At 40.0% G+C, this 20,682-nt stretch overlaps 1 protein-coding gene across 3 annotated transcripts in view; it reads right to left on the reverse strand.

Moving 5' to 3' along the window:
- Positions 1 to 20,682, reverse strand: part of SGCD (sarcoglycan delta) — a 1,048,938-nt gene that overhangs the window by 421,739 nt on the left and 606,517 nt on the right. Inside the window, exons 1-2 of one of the 3 annotated variants that reach the window (XM_033180495.1) lie at positions 14,997 to 15,472; positions 12,647 to 12,692 (exon numbers count right to left, since the gene is read on the reverse strand). In XM_033180495.1, the coding sequence (XP_033036386.1) occupies positions 12,647 to 12,649 (3 nt within the window). In that variant the 5' untranslated portion in view covers positions 12,650 to 12,692; positions 14,997 to 15,472. Of the gene's footprint in view, positions 1 to 12,646; positions 12,693 to 14,996; positions 15,484 to 20,682 lie in introns of those variants that run through there. The other 2 variants (XM_033180496.1, XM_033180497.1) reach the window with 2 other exon arrangements.

The following is a 20,682-nucleotide window of genomic DNA, read 5'->3' on the forward strand; positions in this document are numbered from 1 at the left end:
AAACATTTGTACTCAGCTGGGCACGGTGGCTCATACCTGTAATCCCAGCACTTTGAGAGGCCAAAGCAGGGGAATCGCTTGAGGTCAGGAGTTTGAGACCAGCCTGGCCAACATGGTAAAACTCTGTTTCTACTAAAAACACAAAAATTAGCTGGGCATGGTGGCGGGCACCTGAAATCCCAGCTACTCAGGAGGCTGAGGCAGGGAGAATTGCTTCAACCCGGGAGGCAGAGGTTGCAGTGAGCCAAGATTGCACCACTGCACTCCAGCCTGGGCAACAGAGTGAAGACTTTGTCTCAAAAAATAAATAAGTAAATAAAATTTTAAAAACACACATCTGTACTCAGGTTAAGTAACAATCACAGAGGTGGCACCCAGGCATCAGTATTTATTAAAGCTTCCCAGGTAATTCTAAGAGTAGACAGGATTGCATGCCATTGGTCTAGAATAATGCCACTCAACCCTAATTATGCATCAAAACTCAAAAGAAACTGAACAAATATGGTACAAATTTTGAGCTCCATTATCAGAATCTGGAGCTGAGGGTGAAACATTGTGAAAAATCTCCCAGGAGATTCTAAACATTTGGGACATCTAAAAAATGGCTTTCAATTTTTCATAGGGTAATCATTGTAAGACAAAGTCTTGAAAGAAACTCTAGTGTGTAAAATAGCAAAAAAAAAAAAAAAGCAGAGTTCCTCTGCTTAAAGCAGGGTCTGGCTACCCTTGAGGCATCTCTGCAGAATCCTTTGCTCCTGGGAATTACTAATTTTGTCCAACACAAAATTGACCAGCTGTGAAACTCAAGACCCAGAGGAAGCAGCTCCCTTTCAAGTCATACAGCAAATTAGAAGCTGAGCAGGGATTATAACTTGGATCTTTTGCTGCATGGTATAGTGACTTATTGCATGTCATCTCTACCACACCCCCTTTAATGAGTCCCATGAAACAGAATACTCCAGTCTCCAACTCATTAAAATACATAAGAAAGAAACAGTGAAGGGGATGAACACTTTTCTACAAATAATTATAATAGGAGGCCTTTCCATGCAAACATATGGTAATGGATACATCTGTTATAAAGAATCCTGCATGGAAAGGGAAGTTTAGATATGCTGAGTATATTCATTTTTCTAATCAAAAATTAAAACTTGTTGAAAGATAAAAACAAAGACGAATGACAATCTCCAATCTATCATTCTTCTTATTCCTTCCTGGAACAAATTTACTGTCCAGGGAATTGAAGTTAAAATTTTAATTCCTCACTCGGGCAGGCCCCAGGCCTTTGAAGGCCCTAGGAGAGGCCCCAGTAAAACATGACAATGGTCATACAATTTAAGTTAAAATTTTAAAAGATAGAAAAATTTTTAAAGATATTTAAAAATTTTTTTTTTTTTTTTTTTTTTTTTTTTTTTTTTTTTTTTTTGAGACGGAGTCTCGCTCTGTCGCCCGGGCTGGAGTGCAGTGGCCGGATCTCAGCTCACTGCAAGCTCCGCCTCCCGAGTTTAAGCCATTCTCCTGCCTCAGCCTCCCGAGTAGCTGGGACTACAGGCGCCCGCCAACTCGCCCGGCTAGTTTTTTCTATTTTTTAGTAGAGACGGGGTTTCGCCGTGTTAGCCAGGATGGTCTCGATCTCCTGACCTCGCGATCCACCCGTCTCGGCCTCCCAAAGTGCTGGGATTACAGGCTTGAGCCACCGCGCCCGGCCACGATATTTAAAAATTTTTTAAAGATATTTTAAAGATATAAAATTTTTAAAAGATGTTTTAATTGCAACTTGCTAAACTCGATCTTTTTCTACTCTGACTTCCCCTCATGTTAGCTCTGGAGGATTTACATACATTTTGGAGATCTAAGAAGAAGCTGGCTTAGTGGTTTATATAGTTTGAATGCAGAATTTATTTACATGGTTTGCAGTATTTCCCGGTAGAGGTACATTAGTGCTAGCTCTCCTGGTGTAGGAATGTCTTCTAGGAAAATTCCTTCCACCCATAGCTCCAATTCACCAAGCATGGTGACATGAAGGAACAGGACCAAAGGACACGATGCAATGTAAACATGACCTACAATGGCCAGCACCAGAAATACATTGGTAGTAGAAAAGACAGAAGCTAGTCAAAAGTATATTTGATAATCATCAGATATGTAAGATTTCAAATGTAGAATTCAACTGTCATTGATGCCTCATCAAAACAAATGCTCTGTCAGAATATATTGAATTTGGCATACATAATCATAAATGTTCCATATGTGTTTTATTTTGTATGGGAATTATGGAAAATAAAATTAACCAGAATACTTGGGTTTGTAGGTTATGTATACCATGTATATCTCTGCGTAAAGTTGTGTGCATTCTACATTACAACCGCCAATATTTTAAAAGTTTTGTCAAAATTGCCATAAAAATAATTATCTTTCCATTGTCTATACAGAAAGTAATATGGCATATAATTGTCATATGAAGAGACAATTAAAGGCCGTACAACCAAAAAGTACAGAAAAAGTATATGAAGCAGTTAATTATTAGCAATATTATCCTTCCTGATTTTGTGATGTCTTTTAAAAATTAATAATTTAATTTCCTTTCTCTAAGTACATATTCATGTTGTTAACTTGTTTGTATTCCTAATATTTTTAGCTTTTTCTTATCCCAATTGTTTTTAGCAGTAAGGTATTTTTAAGTTACGGTGTGTATTTTTAGATATAATGCTATTGCACAATAGTATACTACAGTATAAAGATAAACTTTACCTGAACTGTGAAATCCAAATATTTGTGTGATTCACCTTATTGTCATGTTTGTTTTAAAGGAAATAAAGCAAATGTATTTTTTAGCCCAATACATTTGTTCAGTGAATAAATATTTGTTCAATGAATAAATGAATAAAAATCAAGCCGACATTAAACAGTAAAGTGTATTCTCTAGTAATCAGTAAATAGTTATATCAGAAGAAGTAAAAACGTATACAACTTTGTTTTTCCAAAGGCACATACAATTATACTAATGCTAAGCAGGCTTAAATCCAAAGCATTACTCCTTCATAAAGCTATTTTCAGTGCTGACCTCTTTATAAACAAATCCATTTGACTTAAGGATCATCTGTTTCTTGCACACAAAATGTAAGAGGATTATATGTCCCAAAGAATGAATACAGTAAAACTTCCTGTTGTTTTACCATTGGATAGGAAGAAACTACCAAAAGACAAGACAATGTTATATAATATAACTGCCCACAATCATTAATTAATTAAATAGTTGTCAAATATTTTAGAGACAGTTTCCCAAGAAGGTCATTCTGAATGGTCATATTACTAAAGCACGCTTTGGAGAGCTGTAACCTCATGGTCTCAGTCATTCAAATGTTCCTACCTGGGACTGCAAATGTACCTACCTGGGATTGCATAGCATTACAGAGTCAAGGCTTGATATTAATTTAATGTAGCAATCTCAAGGGTTGACTCGGACTCGGGCTTGTGCAGAACCTCCTTCGAGGCTGTGTGGCCCTGTGTAACTTCTACCACTTCAGCCACCACCAACACCTCAGTGACTCTGTGACCATCTTCAGTAGCCTCATCAGGGCTCAACACCAGTCTGAGGAGCCTCCTAACTTTATACAAATCCCACCCACTGTGAAGTTGTCACAGAGATCTTTGAACCAGGCCCAGCCTACGTGATACCTGGACCCAGCCATTGTCCATCTAATCAAGGATGCTACATGAGCTTCAAAGTGATGAGTCTGACATCTTCGACAAGTCTTTAATATCTTCACAGAGAAACGGCTCTGATCGGACTCAAGTGATATTAATTTTACACCATGCTGACTTTCCTTCCTATACTTGGTAAGACTCAAATGGCTACTGTGAAAATCTATTATTGCTCCTCTTACAGGTCATTGAGAAGATATAGGGATGAAAAGGGGTCGTGGGGGCAGGAGCATCCACAGCTGGTCCGCTTTGTGAGGCTAAGCACACGCTCTAGTCTAATACTGTTGAAGTGGTCACTTTTTGTTTGCATCTTCGTTCCCACAGGGCTCTTCTTCCGGAGAACAACAAATGTTTTCCTTTTTGGCCCCCTGGAAATAGTTACAATATCTACATTACCCATTTGCTGTGCAAAAATGCATTATGTTTTCAGGGATGATTTATAGACAAACAAACAACAACAAAAAACGCAGTAAACTTCCTAAAAACACATCAATGCCATCAAGTTTCCTAATGATCTTTCTTTTGGGCCCATAAAATTGTATGGGCCATGATCAACTCTACCATAAGGCAGAGCTGAGAACAAGAAGGGGCACTGGCAGGCATTTTACTAATGTTCGACTCTGCTTGTCCAACATTATGGAACAAGGCTTCATAATCTCTTGTTCCATAAAGGAATTTATGGGGGTGGGTGCTATGAGTGCAGTTCTCTGTTCAGTTATGCACTGTCAGGGAGAGACATGGCCAAGTACAGAGGTGATCTTCAAAAAAAAAATTCCAATCCCAATCTGTTTTTCTACAGTAAAATATTTATGTATTTTGGTATCTACTATATACGTCAGTAGGTCCTAGAGATAGAGGCCTTCAAAAGGATGAAAATGATCATATTCTGCTTTCATCAAGCTCATATTTTAACGAGAGATGGACAATAAACAATAATGGACAATAATGAAACCCCTAGAACTAAAGTCAGGTGCCAGGAAGAAACGAAGAGGTACCTGTAATAGAGAATAGAAGGTGACTCACTCTGGTTATGGAAGGTCATCCTGATAAGGAGACAATTAAGATGATACCTGGGGGTGGGGGCAAGCTTTTCAGCAGAAGACAGAGCAAGCACTATGGCCTGAAGAACTCAAGCTCAAGAGTTGGATTGAATGAGCTCAGAGGAGAGGGTGAGAGGTGAGTTTGTAGAAAGAGGTAGGGCACCTCCCAGGTTCTAACAGGGAGTAGAGAAAAATACAGCAAGACTGATGGCTACATTATCTACTTTAAGAATAAGACAAGTGATACACATCAAGTAAGTTTTTTTTTTTTTGGTGATGCTACAGATTAAAATTTGGTGAATTTAAAAGTAAACACGAATTATGTAACTATGAAATTGTAACCAGTTTATATAAATAGTAGGCATAGGTTCCCTCAAAGACTCACTACAGTTTCTAGAGTTTGTTGTGGAATCTGAGCCATTTTGGATCATCCTGGTACAGAAATAGTCATCCATTAGCCATATTAGTTTTTAGGTCTCTGATTTAAAACTATTTGCTTTCAAGGTTTTTTATTCGGTCATCCATATCAGGCATTAGTCTTGGATCACAAATGTTTGGCACAATATAGACAATGGTAACAAATTCATCACTTTAGTTTTGATGTAACAACATTTCTTACAAAATTCATCCAGAAAAGCAAGCACCTATTTATGTGAACTAGCCCGGGAATGGCGGAATGGCAGTTTCTTTTATACAAATATTCGGATTAACTTAATAGTTATATATTCCAATTCTTAGCTAAAATATGTAATACCTCGCAAATTCAACAAGTGCATGTATTTAAAAGAATCAAAGAACATGCAGTTAAACAACTCTCTCATTCATACCTTCAGCCTCCCTGCACTGAGGCAACCAGTATTATCAGCTTATTTCTTATCCTTATAGAAATGTTTAATACCTATTCAGGCTTTATTCAATATAGATGTTCAGTGCATGCGCACATTTATTTTTTTTTACACAAACAAGAGCATATTTTACATAATGTTCTAAATCTAACTTGGTTCACTTAACTGATAGTCCCATAAAAACATTAAAAAAAAAAACAAATAAAAAAAAAACACTGTTTTAAATGGTATGGATCTATGATATTTAACTTAACCAGCTCAGCGACAAACAGTGAGGTTGTTTCCAGTCATTTTTCGTTACCTATCATAATGAACGTGTGACTTTTTCTACTTGTTCTTGGAAATCAGCCTTGTGAAGAAAACAGAGAAGCAGCAGAAGGGAACAGTGCTGAGGTGTTAAGGAGCTCCTGTTTAAGGGATAGTTGGGGAAATCCTGTCCATCCCAGAGAGATCTGAGAATGAAACACGAAGAAGCAAGAGAGTAAAGCATGAGGATGTCTGGGGAAACATTTCAGTCGGAGGAAACTGGACCAGCAAGTGCAAAGGCCCTGAGGCAGGAGCTCGCTTGGCAGGCCAGGACGACAGTGTGGCTAGATCAGAGTGGACCGGAGGAGGATGTTTGAAAATAAGCTTGGGTACAGGCAGAAGGGGAAAGAAGCGGAAGCTTAGAGCCACAGTAAAAACTTCAGGTATGATACAGAAAGCAACAGTAACCACTGCAGAACCTAGGCATGGAAATGGCATGATAAGATTTTCACTTCAGGATCACTCTAGTGTTCTCTAGGGAATGGGCTGTAGGAGTGAGAATGAAGTGTAGAGAACAGGGGCCCATGACTACTGCAATCGTCTTCAGAGAGGTGACAGTGACCCAGGCCTACAGACAGGTGGGTGAGAAGGTGGGGAGTTGCCCTATTTGGAATCTTGTGGGAAAGCAGAGCTAATAGGATTCTCTGTGGCTTGAGACAAGAGGCGTCGAAAAGGACAGCAGTCAAGGAGAACCCCAAGGTTTCAGCATAAGCAGCCAGTTGCACAAGGGTGCCCCATGGGGAACAACATGAGGATAGAAGGCTTGGAGGGCAGAAGGGGGATGGAGTGTGCAGGGGAATGATGGGGGAAGAGACAGGTGTGTCAATGTTGAAGGCACATGAGATTCCAAAGAGATGGTAAGAGGTAGTGATAAGGAGACAGATAAACAAGATCACTACAATGGCACTACCAGGAATTAGCAGATACACAAGTGCATACATTCCTGCAACACTATGGGAGATCAATATAATTAAAACCATTTCATAAATGAAGAAACTAAGGTCCTAAGGAATGCAAGAGTATTCTCAAAGACCCCTAGCTAGTAAGTTGGTTAGGGTCTGAACTTAAACTGAGGCCGGGTTTTCTCTCCATTACTCATAGGCTGAGAAAAAGACTTAACTTTTCCTGAATACAAAGTAAGGTATTTAGAATTACCATAGACGCATATTCAGTGTGAAATGCATTTGAAACACTGCCACCACCTGCAAATATGTACTGTCCTTCAGTTCCTCCCCTGATGCTGTTCAAGGCATCTGAGATACATCAATGAGCAAGAACAAAGAGTTCTGATCTCATGGCGGTGGAAAGAGGTAGTGTTGGGGAGACAGAAAACAAACCGAAACACCAGAGAATATTACACTTATGTCACAAGGAGATGAATGCTATGAGGAAAAGTCCCACCTCCTTAAAAAAAAAAAAAAAGACACACAAAAAATAGACCAGCAGTACCAGGGGTTGGGGAATACAGCAGGCTCAATATTTAAAAGCATAGGAAAGGTTGACCTCATGGAAAAGGCTATAGTTGAACAAAGACTTGAAGGCATTGCAAGAATTGTTGAAGATTTGGCTCTACATAAAACTAGCCTGGTCCTTGATGTTGCAAGGTGAGGACCAGAAAAGAATATATGAACTGAATGCCCTTGGGCAGCAAAATAATCTCAAACATCTGATCGCAGATATAATGGTGCCATTTTCATATGGAAACAATGCTATGTCTACCCCATCATAGCCACTTCTGTGGTTAGCTTTCTTAATAGTAGTGGTAAATACTCTCAACAAACCAGCTGCTTGGTGTTGTACAAGGTCGGTGCTTTCTAAAACCCCATGGATGATTCCCACCAGAACCAGATAATGACAATAGGAGTCAAGCTACTACAGCTCTTCTGTGGCTTGGGGACCAAGCTGTGTAATAAAATAATAATGGACATGACTCAAACACTTGAGATTAGAGAGTGACACACAGGGCCTAAAGGGAACATGGACAATATAAAATCCAAATCCTTATTTAAACAGATGGTAAAACAAGGTTCAGGGAGGTGAAGTGACTTAATTAAGGTCACAGAGTAAGGCAGTAACAAAACCAAAGTCTGCTAAACTGAAAACCAATGTTCCCCATAAATTCCAGGTTTCTATCTTTTCCGCTTGAACTCCTGGTTTCACATTACTTTCACCAACCATCTACACACAGATTTTTTGAGCAATACTTAGAGACAAATTGAAAAAAAAAAAAATCACTTTTCTAACATAAAAAAAGCACACATAAATGACAAACACTTGTATAATGGTACTATGTACTAGTCATTGTTCTACATGTATTTAATCCTCACAGACATATAATTAGTACCTGCCTCACAATCATTTCTATTTTACAGTTGAGCCAATGAGAAAGAGTGGTTAAGTAATCTACCCCAAATCTCTTTGCTTGTTAAAGGCATAGCAAGCATTTGAACCCAGAGTGTTTGGCTAGAAAATCAGTTCGTTCATTTCTTATATTCAATGCTTCTAGATAGATGTGAATAATTGATTATAACAATGTGATTACTAATGAAAACGATATTTTTGTGACTGTATTAGCTAGAAGTTCTCAATACGGATATTGATTTTAAGACACATTATTGAATACCTATTGAGTGACTACTCTATTCCAGCCAGAGTGCAAGTTACTCTAAGTACAGGTGTTGTGTCTCAGGTCATAAACCATGCTTGATATGTCTCTAAAACCTATACATTTTTACAGCATCACAAAAAGCAGTTACAACAAATTAGGCACATCCTTCTATAGTGATTCAATAGTTTCATAAAATTAGAATTGATCCAGTAGATTCTACCTTGACAATTATGTTTGGCAAGAATCTTTAGCTATTACCTGTCCTCTCAAATGCTTGCAATGAAACCTGTCGTCTGAAAGGAAATGCTCATCTCATTTTTGGTCATTTTATTTATTTATTTATTTTTTAATCAAAGTTTCTGGAAACAAGCATGATAAAATAGCTAAACAGCATGCATTTTTCTAAGCACTTTGCATGCTTTCATGTAGATATGTATATACATATGTATGTCTATTGAGGTATAGTTTACTTCTAGTAAAATAAACAGATATTAGCTACATAACCCAATGAGTTTTACAAATCTGAACATCTTTGGGAATAATATTCAAACAGGAGAGGGAACATTTCTATCACCCGAGAAAATTCCTTTGTTCCTCCTCTTAATCAATTCCCATCCCCAGAGGTGGTGATTGTTCTGATTTCTATCACATTTAATGTTTTCAGTCTTAGCTATAATCCGATGAGGTGGTTCTAAGTTTGAGGCCTGGATTCTCGGCCACCATACCGTCCTCCTGCAACTCTGCTCAACAGAGACTTAGACCATCTCAATAGTGTTCTCTGGGAGAATGAAGCCACGACTTAATTATGCCCTAACTTCTCTCCCATGCATCTAGAATATGCACCACCCTTGAGAGAACAGAGAACATGGTCACTCAAATCACTGTCTACTTTCTTTGGATCAGTTGAGAAACTCTATTTAGAAAAATAGAGCAGACAAATGTAAACATGTACAGGTCAGATGGTGGGGTCAATGAATGAGGTGGGCATATGCCCTCTCAAAAGAACAGGAGCTGACCACAGCCCACCAGCCACTGTGCCCAAGAAATTACACAGGGAATGCCTGTCATCTTCAGCTTTTTCTAGAAGATTGACATCATGATATCTTAGGATGTTTAAATGTTTGGTAACTAAGTCAATTAAAACAAACAAACAAAAAAACACTTGGTGAGTCAAAACGTACCCACAGTCCAAGTCTTTGGGTTGCTGGCTTATGACCTGCTGTTTGGATCAGCAGCCTGGAAACATCCGAGATGGGGGGTGGGGACACAAACTTTTGAAGGTCTCAGCCAATGTTAGGAGTTAATCTTTTTTTTTTTTTTTTTTTTTTTTTTGAGGCGGAGTCTCGCTCTGTCGCCCGGACTGGAGTGCAGTGGCCGGATCTCAGCTCACTGCAAGCTCCGCCTCCGGGGTTTACGCCATTCTCCTGCCTCAGCCTCCCGAGTAGCTGGGACTACAGGCGCCGCCACCTCGCCCGGCTAGTTTTTGTATTTTTAGTAGAGACGGGTTTTCACCGTGTTCGCCAGGATGGTCTCGATCTCCTGACCTCGTGATCCGCCCGTCTCGGCCTCCCAAAGTGCTGGGATTACAGGCTTGAGCCACCGCGCCCGGCCAGGAGTTAATCTTTCTCATTACCTGGTAAAAATTATGCTGTCCAGACACCAGCCTATTATCAATATTCCTGACCCCCGAGGGAAGCAGATAAGTACTGGTAAGCACACACTGAACAAATAACAAAGAGAAAAGAAACTTGCGAGGGTGAATGGAACTCAATAAAGAAATAGAGGGAAAGGGCTAGAAAGATTGTAGAACACGAGAGAGAAGAGCAGTCAACCACAGGTAACAATAGGAATGAAAGGAACACAGTGTGGCTCTGTTCCCCGCTGTCCTTACCCTGGAGCAACCTTCTTTCATTGAATACGCAGTGCCAATACCACAATCCCAATAAGGGTTAGTACAAGATTTTGTTGAATGATTCATTTAGAGAGAGGCGCTTACCCTGATATTTATTTACTCTGAACTCAAAGAATAGTTTCGGTGGCTGAATACGTCAACTCCAGCAAGTAACAGCAGGGTTTCCAGGCATTCACAATATATTATTTGGAAGTCAAGGTGCTCACAAGACAGTCTGATCCTATCATACTGGCAAGGAAAAGTGGTCTGAGCAAGGAGGGAGTTTCTAATCCCTGGCAATATAGTTTTTATTAGGGAATTGTGCTTGCTCTAATAGGTGCCATTGCTTTATCAGTGAAAAAGAAGAATAAAGTGATTGCATCCATACCCTCCTACACATCCTGAGCTCCATTAATACAACCTCCAACAAAGCTTTCTGAGCAAACCAATCTCACAGGATTTATACACTAAGTGAACCGTGGTGACATGCTCCTCCCTGGTCCTACAGACCTGTCTGAGAGGCAGGTCAGAGGCTACAGCTTACATGGTTTCCTTTATATGAGGCAGTTCACACTCTGCAACAGGAATTTGAAACAATAATGAAGACCTTTCTGTGTGGCAAGAAAAGTGAAACAAAGGGAAATGTGGAATCTCTAGAGAAATTTGGGCAACATAGGAAAAGTAACCCAGACAATTCAGAGTAAAACATCCTCTCCTTTGTTGATTGTCTGAACTCTTCATTTTTACCTCGATCTACCTTTTTCACTCTTTGTCGATTTGCCTGGTGCTATCTCAGTTCATCTTAACTATATGTATTAATATATTTGACATATTTAAGTGCTTACTGTGTGCAAAGGACAATGCTAAGTGCATTATCTGTACAATCTCACAACACACTATGAGGCAGATACTATTGTCATGTCTATTTTAGACATTAGGAAATCGGGACACATTTTGGAGATGATGTAACTTGCCTACGGCCACACAGCCAGGACCCCAGTCTGCGTTTGAGGCAGACCCTGAGTTCAGTTCACAATATAACCACTTTTCTTCCACAGCAAGATGATACCCCCTTCCATTTTTTTCTTTCTTGCTGTGCTTCCTCTCCCTACAATCACCCTCTTCCTTTTTGGTTAACAGATGTGTGAAGTCCTCACCATGGATGTGCATTGTTCAGATGACTAAGTTGAGTTCAATGAGCCATAGTTTTTGTCACGAGAAGGCTCACTGAAATATGTTCAGAGAAGAGAAAGAGAGCAGCAAAAGTTGAAGAAATGGGTGAAATGACTCAAGATGCCCACCCTTAAGGGAGACAGACTAAGAGTTATTCTTAAAGAAAAGCAAGAGTCTCAGAATTACAAAAATCATAGGTTGTGAAAACAGAAAATAATTCAGAGGTATCAGATCATCTTACAGATGGGAAACCTGAGATCTGAAGATGAATGGAGCCAAACCTGAGCTAAGATTTCTGACCACCTCTACCTTTCCTCCCTCTCTCAACCCCACTTCTGCCCCTAGTACCAGCACGTTCCTCAGACGTGGCTTAGGAAACTATCCAAGATGCTTGAAACCAGAAGTGTTTCCGACTTCAGATTTTTTTGGATTTTGGAATATTTGCATTATACTTACCATTGAACATTCCAAATCTGAAAATTCAAAATCTGAAATGTTCCAATAAATAATTCCTTTGAGTACCGTGTCAGTGCTCAAACAATTTCAACTTTTGGAACATTTCAGAGTTCAGATTTTTGGATTTGGGAAGCTCAACACATATACAGTCAACAATGTAGTATGTGCCCTTGGAGGTTTTTTTTGAGATGGAATCTTGCTCTGTCACTCAGGCTGGAGTGCAGTGGTGCCATCTCGGCTCACTGCAAACTCTGCCTCCCAGGTTCAAGCCTTTCTCCTGCCTCAGCCTCCCGAGTAGCTGGGACTACAGGTGCCCACCACCATGCCTGGCTAATTTTTGGTATTTTTAGTATAAATGGGGTTTCACCATGTTAGCCAGGATGGTCTCGATCTCCTGACCTCGTGATCCACCCGCCTCAGCCTCTCAAAGTTCTGGGATTACAGGCATGAGTCACTGTGCCTGGCCTGGAGATTTTTTAAAATAAAAAAGTAAAATTAAAGACATGTCTTCATCAGGATAAGGCATATATAACACTTTGTTCTCTCTTTCGAAAGTTTATGTTAATAATAAAATGACCATGGGCAGGGCCTTGAACAAGCTTTGCTCCCGGGAATTACTCACCATCTCCACCTGGTCCCTTCACTCAACACTCCCGGCAGTAATGTCTCTGCAAGGAACAAATATGGGTTAAAAATAAGGCCTTAAGAGCCTGCCCCCTCCTTGCCTAGGAAATCTGAACCCTCAGGCAATACCATTCTTGCAAAATGTGCTTTCTGATTACTTCCAGAAGGCAGGGCAGGCTGACCATGCAGTCTCCTGTGGTGAAGTGGCTAAAACAATTCTCTTCACCAAGGCCACTGAGTATCTGCACACTTTCAGTCCAACAAATCAGTGCCTGGTGGCTTTGGCTGTTCCTAATATGTGTGTTTCATTCCTGTGCCGAGGGCTCCTCCCTCCACCCTCACTGCCCAGTTTGTGGTGTGGCCATTCCTCGCCCTTCACTGCCTCCACCTCTGCCCTGGATTTCTTCCTCTGTATCCTTCTCCCTTCTGCTGCTTACTCTTTCTCTTCAGATATCAAAGAGAGCTTGACTTTTCCCTACTTTACTTCTAAAAATGAGAGAAATTATAGAGTTTCTACCAAGTTTCAGACACTGCTCTTTATAATCCTGCAACCTGGAGTTGCTATTTCATGCCTCTTCTGCTCAATGCTTGATGCACGCTAAATATAGAGGAGTATGACACCCGAGCTCATGGAAGGCTCCCTTTTTCATTGGCAGTGGGCTTGGCTGTGGTTCGTGGCAGTTCCTAATCTGTCTTGGCATTTTTCTCACTCATTAGGCACTTTAGGAGAAAAAAAATAAGGTCACAGCCCATCCTGACTTCTAACTACAACCCCTTCCTTTCCTCAAGTCCTGAGGTCCCCAAACCCTCCCCACACCACTCCAATACAAGCATGAAATTAATAAAAGAAAATGTTCATGAGCCATCTCTTAGAATAAAGATAGCCTGCTGCCAGTCCTGTCCCAGTTCCCTCCTCTAAGTACAACATTGTGGAAGAAAAAAGAAAATTGCTGGCTGAAAATCCTGACCTTCTACCAACAGGACAGAATGTGTGCCTTCTCATTCTAGGTCCTATGCAGAGGAAGCAATGAGAAACGCTGACTCTTCACTTTTCTTTCAGCATTAACCTCAGGCTCTTCTATTAGCTACTTGTTTAAAGATTGTAGGACACAAGTAAATGCACACCTGTTGTCACAGAGATCCACCCTAAGAGGTCTAGTCACTCTTCAGCTCCTCAAGAAGTATCCAAGATTCCATTCATTCATCCATCTCCCCAGCTAGACTCTTCGCCAAGCCCCCTTCGGAAAAAACCAATGTTGTCACAGATTGCTGCGCTAGTAATCGTAAAGCAGTTGTAAGGTTTAGCTTGGCTTTGGGCCGAACCAGTCTCTCAAATGCAATGATATTGTACTGTGTGTTTTCTAAATGCTGTACTTAAAACAAGGTATAGCTTTCCAGTGAGAGAATATCTGTATTGCAATAGAGTTGATAAGGAAGCACCAAAACTGAGGAAGAAAACTGAGACCCCTGTTGTGCTGAAAATTTTCAAAACTTTGATTTTTATAAAAAGCTCTTTTTCAGTAAGGTGCAAAATAAGACCGAGCAATCAATGAAATAAAATTCACACCATTATGTCTCTGTCCTTTAAGAAGTATTTTGAGTAAACTGCCATTTTCTGTTACTTTTTTATTATCTATGTTTCCTAAAATACGGAAGTATTTTTGACAGTAAAACTGCAAATTACTTCAAGTGAGAAAATTAGAAATGATTATAGAAACAGAATTACAAACGTTGATCCAGCATACTCTTAGGCAAATATATCACTGACAGTCAAATCCCAGATAATGACAGTGAAACTCCTATATAAAAGATTTTAGAAATCCATACACACATATCTGTTTCGACACTCTGAAAGTGTCATCCAACGTAGAAACTTCAAACTCTGATTCCCTCCTAAAATGAGAGCCATTTTCTGCTATGTAAAACAAACAAACAAAAAACCTCCCCATTAAAACTCTTGCGAAGCAAAGCACACAGACAGTTTCATCTAAAATTATCTTCCTTGCCAGTGAATGGCCCTTCCATGCAGAAAGGAAAAGTTACAGACGGTTGGAGCAGGGTGACAACATAAGGAATTCACATACTTCTCTTTACACAATAATGTTGCCAGCTAAATCCTAACTTTCAAAAAAAGTCCTCTGCCCTGCTGAAAATCAGACCTTAAAGGGGGAAACGCACAGATTGGAGCCCCACGCCAATTGTTTACATGCCCGAGTTCTAACTTGCTAATTCACACACACACACACACATGCACACACTAAAAACTCGGAGTGCCTGCAAACATAGCAGGCAGACAGCTTAGAAAGTGAACAGACGCGTGCAAACGCAAGAACTGAACAGTACCCTACCTCTCTTGTCCGTTTCACAAACCGGCCGATGAAAACCGCCCGTGATCCCAGGGCGTGCTGAGCAGCTCTGAAGGAGGTGGCCACTCGGCCCGCTGAGTGTGAGCAGGCCCAGCCTGTGCTCAGAAGCTGCCCCAGTCAGATTTTCCAACTGCAGAACTGCAGCCAAGTCCCTGCCCATGCCTGAAGAATTTCCTGAACAGCATTCCCGTTCTTTTTCTGACTGCTTTGAAACCGTACTCTGTACTTCAATATGACTTTGTCAGACCGACTCACAGCTACTGGGCTGTCTCCAGTTATCAATGGGAAACACATGTGTCAAGCACAGGCTCACTCCCCTGCAACAGCGCTCATGGTGTCTGCCGGGCTCATACTCACAACCAGAAAGAAAACTGCTTCTACAACCAATTCTGATTTTTCAGCCATTCTCCACACAGCCTCTGCTCTGTAGTGCTAGACACTGGAGATAAGTCCTCTCTTTCTTCTGCTCAACACTGCTCCTTTTTCACTTGCTCCTTACCCTTGAGTCCCCAGCTGCCCCCTGTCAGCCCCCTGAGCTCTTGCCAGTCCTGATAACAAGCTTATTACAGCTGAGAGATGTAAATTCTAATTTGATCTCCCTACCTGCCGCTTCCTAAGTCTTTGCTCAAAATTTCAATGGCTGGAGGGGGAGCAATATTTTTAGCATTTCCACACTGGTACAGTTCTTCGGAGCTGTCCCCTCAACCTGATGTGTACATCTTTTGCTACAGCAACTAAAAATAATGCAATTATTTTTCAGGCACTTTTGTTGCTCTCTGCTCTGTAAAAGTGCTGGTCCAAAAATGTAACATTTTATAGGCTGTTGCAATGTGTGTTATGGTTATGGAAAACAGAAAAGAAAAGAATGTACTTTGAATCAGAATGCATCCTAATTCTGTGCACCTGTGAGTATTTCTGGACGACACTCCCTCAAGATGCCCTGTGTACCTTCTGCTGGATTTGGTGCTCTGCCTTTGACATTTTCCCTTTCCATGCAACCTCAAAACAGGAGGAGGACACCCCTCTTCTCCCACACTGAAAAACCCCCATATTTCAAGAGCCAGAGCTAAGTTGTCAAGGTAACATTATAGAAAAGAGGTGATTTAAAGAGAGAGGAACATTTGTTTTGAACTGTTTCTTTTTTCTGTTTTGCTATTAACATTTTACTTCCAAAAATCACATCCCATTGGCAACTTATTCTAAAGAACTGGCTTGCCAGAGTTTAAGTGTTGTATGTTCTTGAGGGGATGTTGTAAGTCATAGGATTCAGGGGTCTTGAGTTTAGCATCAAATTACAGTGGGTGCTTTCAGCAGGATTAGATTTTCACCTTGGGAAGCAGTGGGGTGGGGGGCAGTGTGGGGAGGTGTGTGTGCACATCTAAGGCCAAGATGCAATTACAGAATCAGATCTTTGGAGTTGGAAGACACCCCAGAGATCATCCAGTCCAAATTGTTTCTACCCTTCATTTTACAGAGGGAAGTAGAGGCCCAGACAAATAAGATGACCTGTCTAGGGTTTTAAAGACAGTTAATACCAGAGCTGAAGCTAGAAATGAGATTGGTGCTCTCTTTTTCTGTGTGCTTTCTCTACTGCAGCATAATTTGGGAAGGTGATATCATCTAGCCTTCTAATCAGATAGCCTTGGTCTAATCATAGCTCTGCATCTTACTAGCTATAAACCCTGGTCAGCTTGCTTAACCTCTCTCAATCTGTTTCCTCATCTGTGAAATGGGAACAATAATAGAATCTACTGATAGAATTGTTAAGGATTCAGTGAGATAATCTGTGTAAAGCATTTATGACTGCCTATAAATACATTTCGGTTTATTTTTTTTTTAATGGAGCAAAAGTCAAACCTTTTCTCTAACCTAAAAGCAAAATTGTACTCTCCCATCTAGTGTGAGTTCTAGAATAAAGTATTTGAGTAGCTAGTTTTCTGCTACTTTAACTTTATGTAATAGGGGCCTATCACCTTAAACTTGGAGAACCGTCCTGAAGCCTTATTGGAACATTAACCCAGCCACACCGCTAATTTCCATTTATTCCCTAAACATAACACTGAAGTCTTTCCTTGAGATTAACTCACAGAAAAGAAAAACAGCAAGATCAAATCTGCAGTCAGTTACACGAGGCTGAACAAAGTGTCACTCTAGAGAACTGGCCTTTCTCTTTATGCGTTAAGAGCTCAAAATTATCATTCTATAAATAGAAGACTATTAACAATGTCCATGTTTGGAAACGGCAAAGTCTTAAATTAACAACAACAGCAAAATAAAATCTCACAAATTGAGGAAGAAATCTTTCGGAGAAAATAGCTGCTACAAATTCTAAAGATTCAGATTTCTACATGGGGTTCCACAGCCTTTGTCTTAGAGCCAGTGGTAGCAAATGGCTAATGAACCGCTTATTATTTATTATTCACGTTTTATGCCCTGCTTCTTTTGGGGGAAAAAATAAGTTTTAAATAGTTGAAGAAGTTAATTTGGAATGTTCTGGTAATCAATTAAAAAAAAAAAAAAAACTCAAGCTGATGCTTAGCCCTAATCAAACAATGCTGAAGTGATTCACAAGACCCTGCCCTCATGTCTCCCCAAAGACTTGTTACGTGGCTCATTTCAGTGTGGGCATCTGGAGAGATCTCAGTTTGAAACCCAGCTTTATTACTGCTAGCTAGAAAATCCTGAAAATGTATTAATTCTTCTAAGGTTAAGAAACGTTATGCAAAACTTGAAAAATAAAGCCAAAATGTAGTCCTTTTTTTTTTTCCCCAATATCATACGTGGGAATTGTTTAACAGGCCCTCTCAAGAAGTATTTAAAGGGAATGTCATTTGTTGAACTTAGTTTGCTATTGAAAAACGTTTTCAGATTTATTACAGGTACATGTTAACTTGGAGACTTTTATCTGATAAAGATGCAAATAATTTCTTTCCAGTAGAGAAAATAACCTCAAATGTGATGATTTATTGCCCTCCAGGACATTACCAGTCTTGTTTCTAATGTAGCAATCTCTGCTAGCATACCTTTGTTAACAAACCTGTAAATACTGAGCTCTTCAAATGTTCTTGGAACCAGTCTTACCATCACACCAATTCCCCCACTAATTAAGGAGTCAAGTAAAATATCTGACATATTCATTTCATATTTATATGTCATGTTTTTAACTTTTTAAAAATTATAATTTGACAGTTTTATTCTTTCCACCTATATGAGTGTTATGAGTATTACGTGAGATATTGTGTGATAAGCACTTAGCCAAGTGCATGGCACACAGTAAATGCTCAAACTATGTAAGCACTGCTAGTACTTAATATGATAGGACTACTTGGTTCTCAGTTTTGCAAAGGACTCCTCATCAGTCTGCTTCCTATTACACTTTTTATTCTTACCATTAGATTCCTGAATCCCTTCTGCAATGGCTGTTCCTACTAGAATCCTTCCATACATGGTGACCTCTTTGCTTCTCACAGATTTCCACTTTTAATGTTCTAAAATTACAACTAAAATATGTTTCCCTATAACATATTCTATAGTTGCTAATCACAGAAGTCGGCTAAAAATTATGATATTGAAGATCACATGAACCAGAAAACTTCAATCTTCACTTGAACATAAGCTCCATGAGGGCAAGGATTTTTGTCTACTTCATTTTTCTGCCATTTTTCCAATGTCTAGGATGGGTATATAGTAGACCCTCATTTTTCCCCATTGAATAAATAACATCTTTTGACTTACTTGAAAACTGAGATTCCTACGTTATCCTTTTCAAAGGATATTTTGACTGTAGATTAAACATATTTGGAGCTACTGAACCATTTCTCTCCATTGTGGTTTAGATTCCCTTTGTCACCTGGATGGCTTTTTTCTGGGAATATTTCAGTTTCCTTAATTTCCTCCTTAAGTGTGGTGCTGAGAAGTGAACAAACTTTGAAGGTACACTGGGTCTAACGCAAAGAGAGCAGGAACAACTCCCTCTCTCATTCAGAAGCTATACTTCTATTGATGCAATGCATGAACGTGTTAGGTTTGGAGGCAATAACCTGGAGTTACACTGAGTCACGTCAGTGTGGCCCACTCTATGACAGGTGCTAGTTCTAACCTCATCTCCCACACCATTTACGTCGATGATTTTCAAGCCTAGATTTATGTTAGAATCACCTGGGGTAGCTTTTAAGCTGACTAGAGCCAGGGTCCCACCCCAGAGGTTTTTATTCTATTAGAATCAGATGGCCACCAGGCAGCAGTATTTTTTAATCCCCTCAGATGATTCCATTGTGAGCCAGACTTAAGAATTACTAAGTTACAGGATCTTTTAAAACATAAACCTGATTGTGGTGTTCTTTGACCTCAAATCTTTAAATGGCTGACCACTGCTTGAAAGGGGACAGCAGCAACCCTCAACTGGTCCCTCACACACTTCTATAGCCTCATCTGCTGCCACTCCCTCATTCTTTTAAGTCTTCAAATAAATCTTGTATCTTTCCACTTTAGGAGATTGAAGAAAAGCTGTTCTCACCTTCTGGACAGATATTACTGTTTCCTAGAAATTGCCCTTACTCTGTGTTCATGCAGTTAACTCTTACTCAGCTTTTAAATTTAACCTCCGTTATCACTTCCTCTAGAATTTATTTCTCCCTGAACCCTCAGACCCAACAGTACCCTGTTATATAAGCCTAGAGACTAGCACTTATTTTAGTTGTAGATACATCTTTGTATTTTTATCTGATTCATGTTAATCTTTCCTGAGAGACAATATTTTCCATGAGGGCAGAGACCTGGCCTGCTTTCCCCAGGTTTTATCCTATTCCTTACACCATACCTAGCTTGTAGGAAGTACACAATAGATATTTTTAAGTAAGTAAATACAGGTTTTAAAAAAATCCAAGTACAGGAACACGCATATAACCCAACTTTCTATATCTTGACTTTTTAGATTTCATTTATTCTTTCTGACCTGTTAAAATATTGTATTGTACTAGGAAACCAACTTGTCTCATAAGATGTAAACAATCTCAAAAACTAATAAGCCATTTGTATATTTATCCAAAAGACTTGTGCGATATTAGCAAGTCAGTCGTCAGGCAAAATCTGTAAGGCCTGAAATACCAGCGAGGCTGTGAATATAGGTAGTGTGGTCTGTTGTGCCACTGACTTGGGGTGAAGGGTGGGGTAGTTTGAGGTAACACAGTAAGGTCATACAGAAAGAGGCACAGAGCAGTTACAGCAAAAGCCTGAAAAGAGGCGATCATCAGGACCCTTTTGGTTACAGCAGATGGAACTCATTCAAATTAGCCTAAGGAAAAAAGAGGATGGGAGTAGAGATGTACTCAATCATAAAACTGTAAAGCCAAGACGTGGATGTGAAGGCAGGACTGGGAGTAACAGCTGAAATGTAATCCAGACTCTATCTCCTTCTTCTTCTCTATGCTTCTCTTGGCTTCACCCACAGTTTTACTCTCTCCTTTGGGTGGTAAGACACCCACTGGTAGTCACATGCTCACTTTCCCTGGGAAAATAGATCTTTTCCAGATTGAGTCACATGCTCATCCATCCCAGAACAAATCTCTGTGACCAGGAGAATGGTGCCCTCAAGTTGGTCCTATTTGGCTCCATAACAACCCTGGAGGCAAAATGAAGGGGTCACCGCCATCTTACCAGAGCAGCTGAG

This window comes from Trachypithecus francoisi, unplaced genomic scaffold (genome assembly GCF_009764315.1).
Source record: "Trachypithecus francoisi isolate TF-2019V2 unplaced genomic scaffold, Tfra_2.0 Lachesis_group2, whole genome shotgun sequence".
NCBI lineage: Eukaryota > Metazoa > Chordata > Mammalia > Primates > Cercopithecidae > Trachypithecus > Trachypithecus francoisi.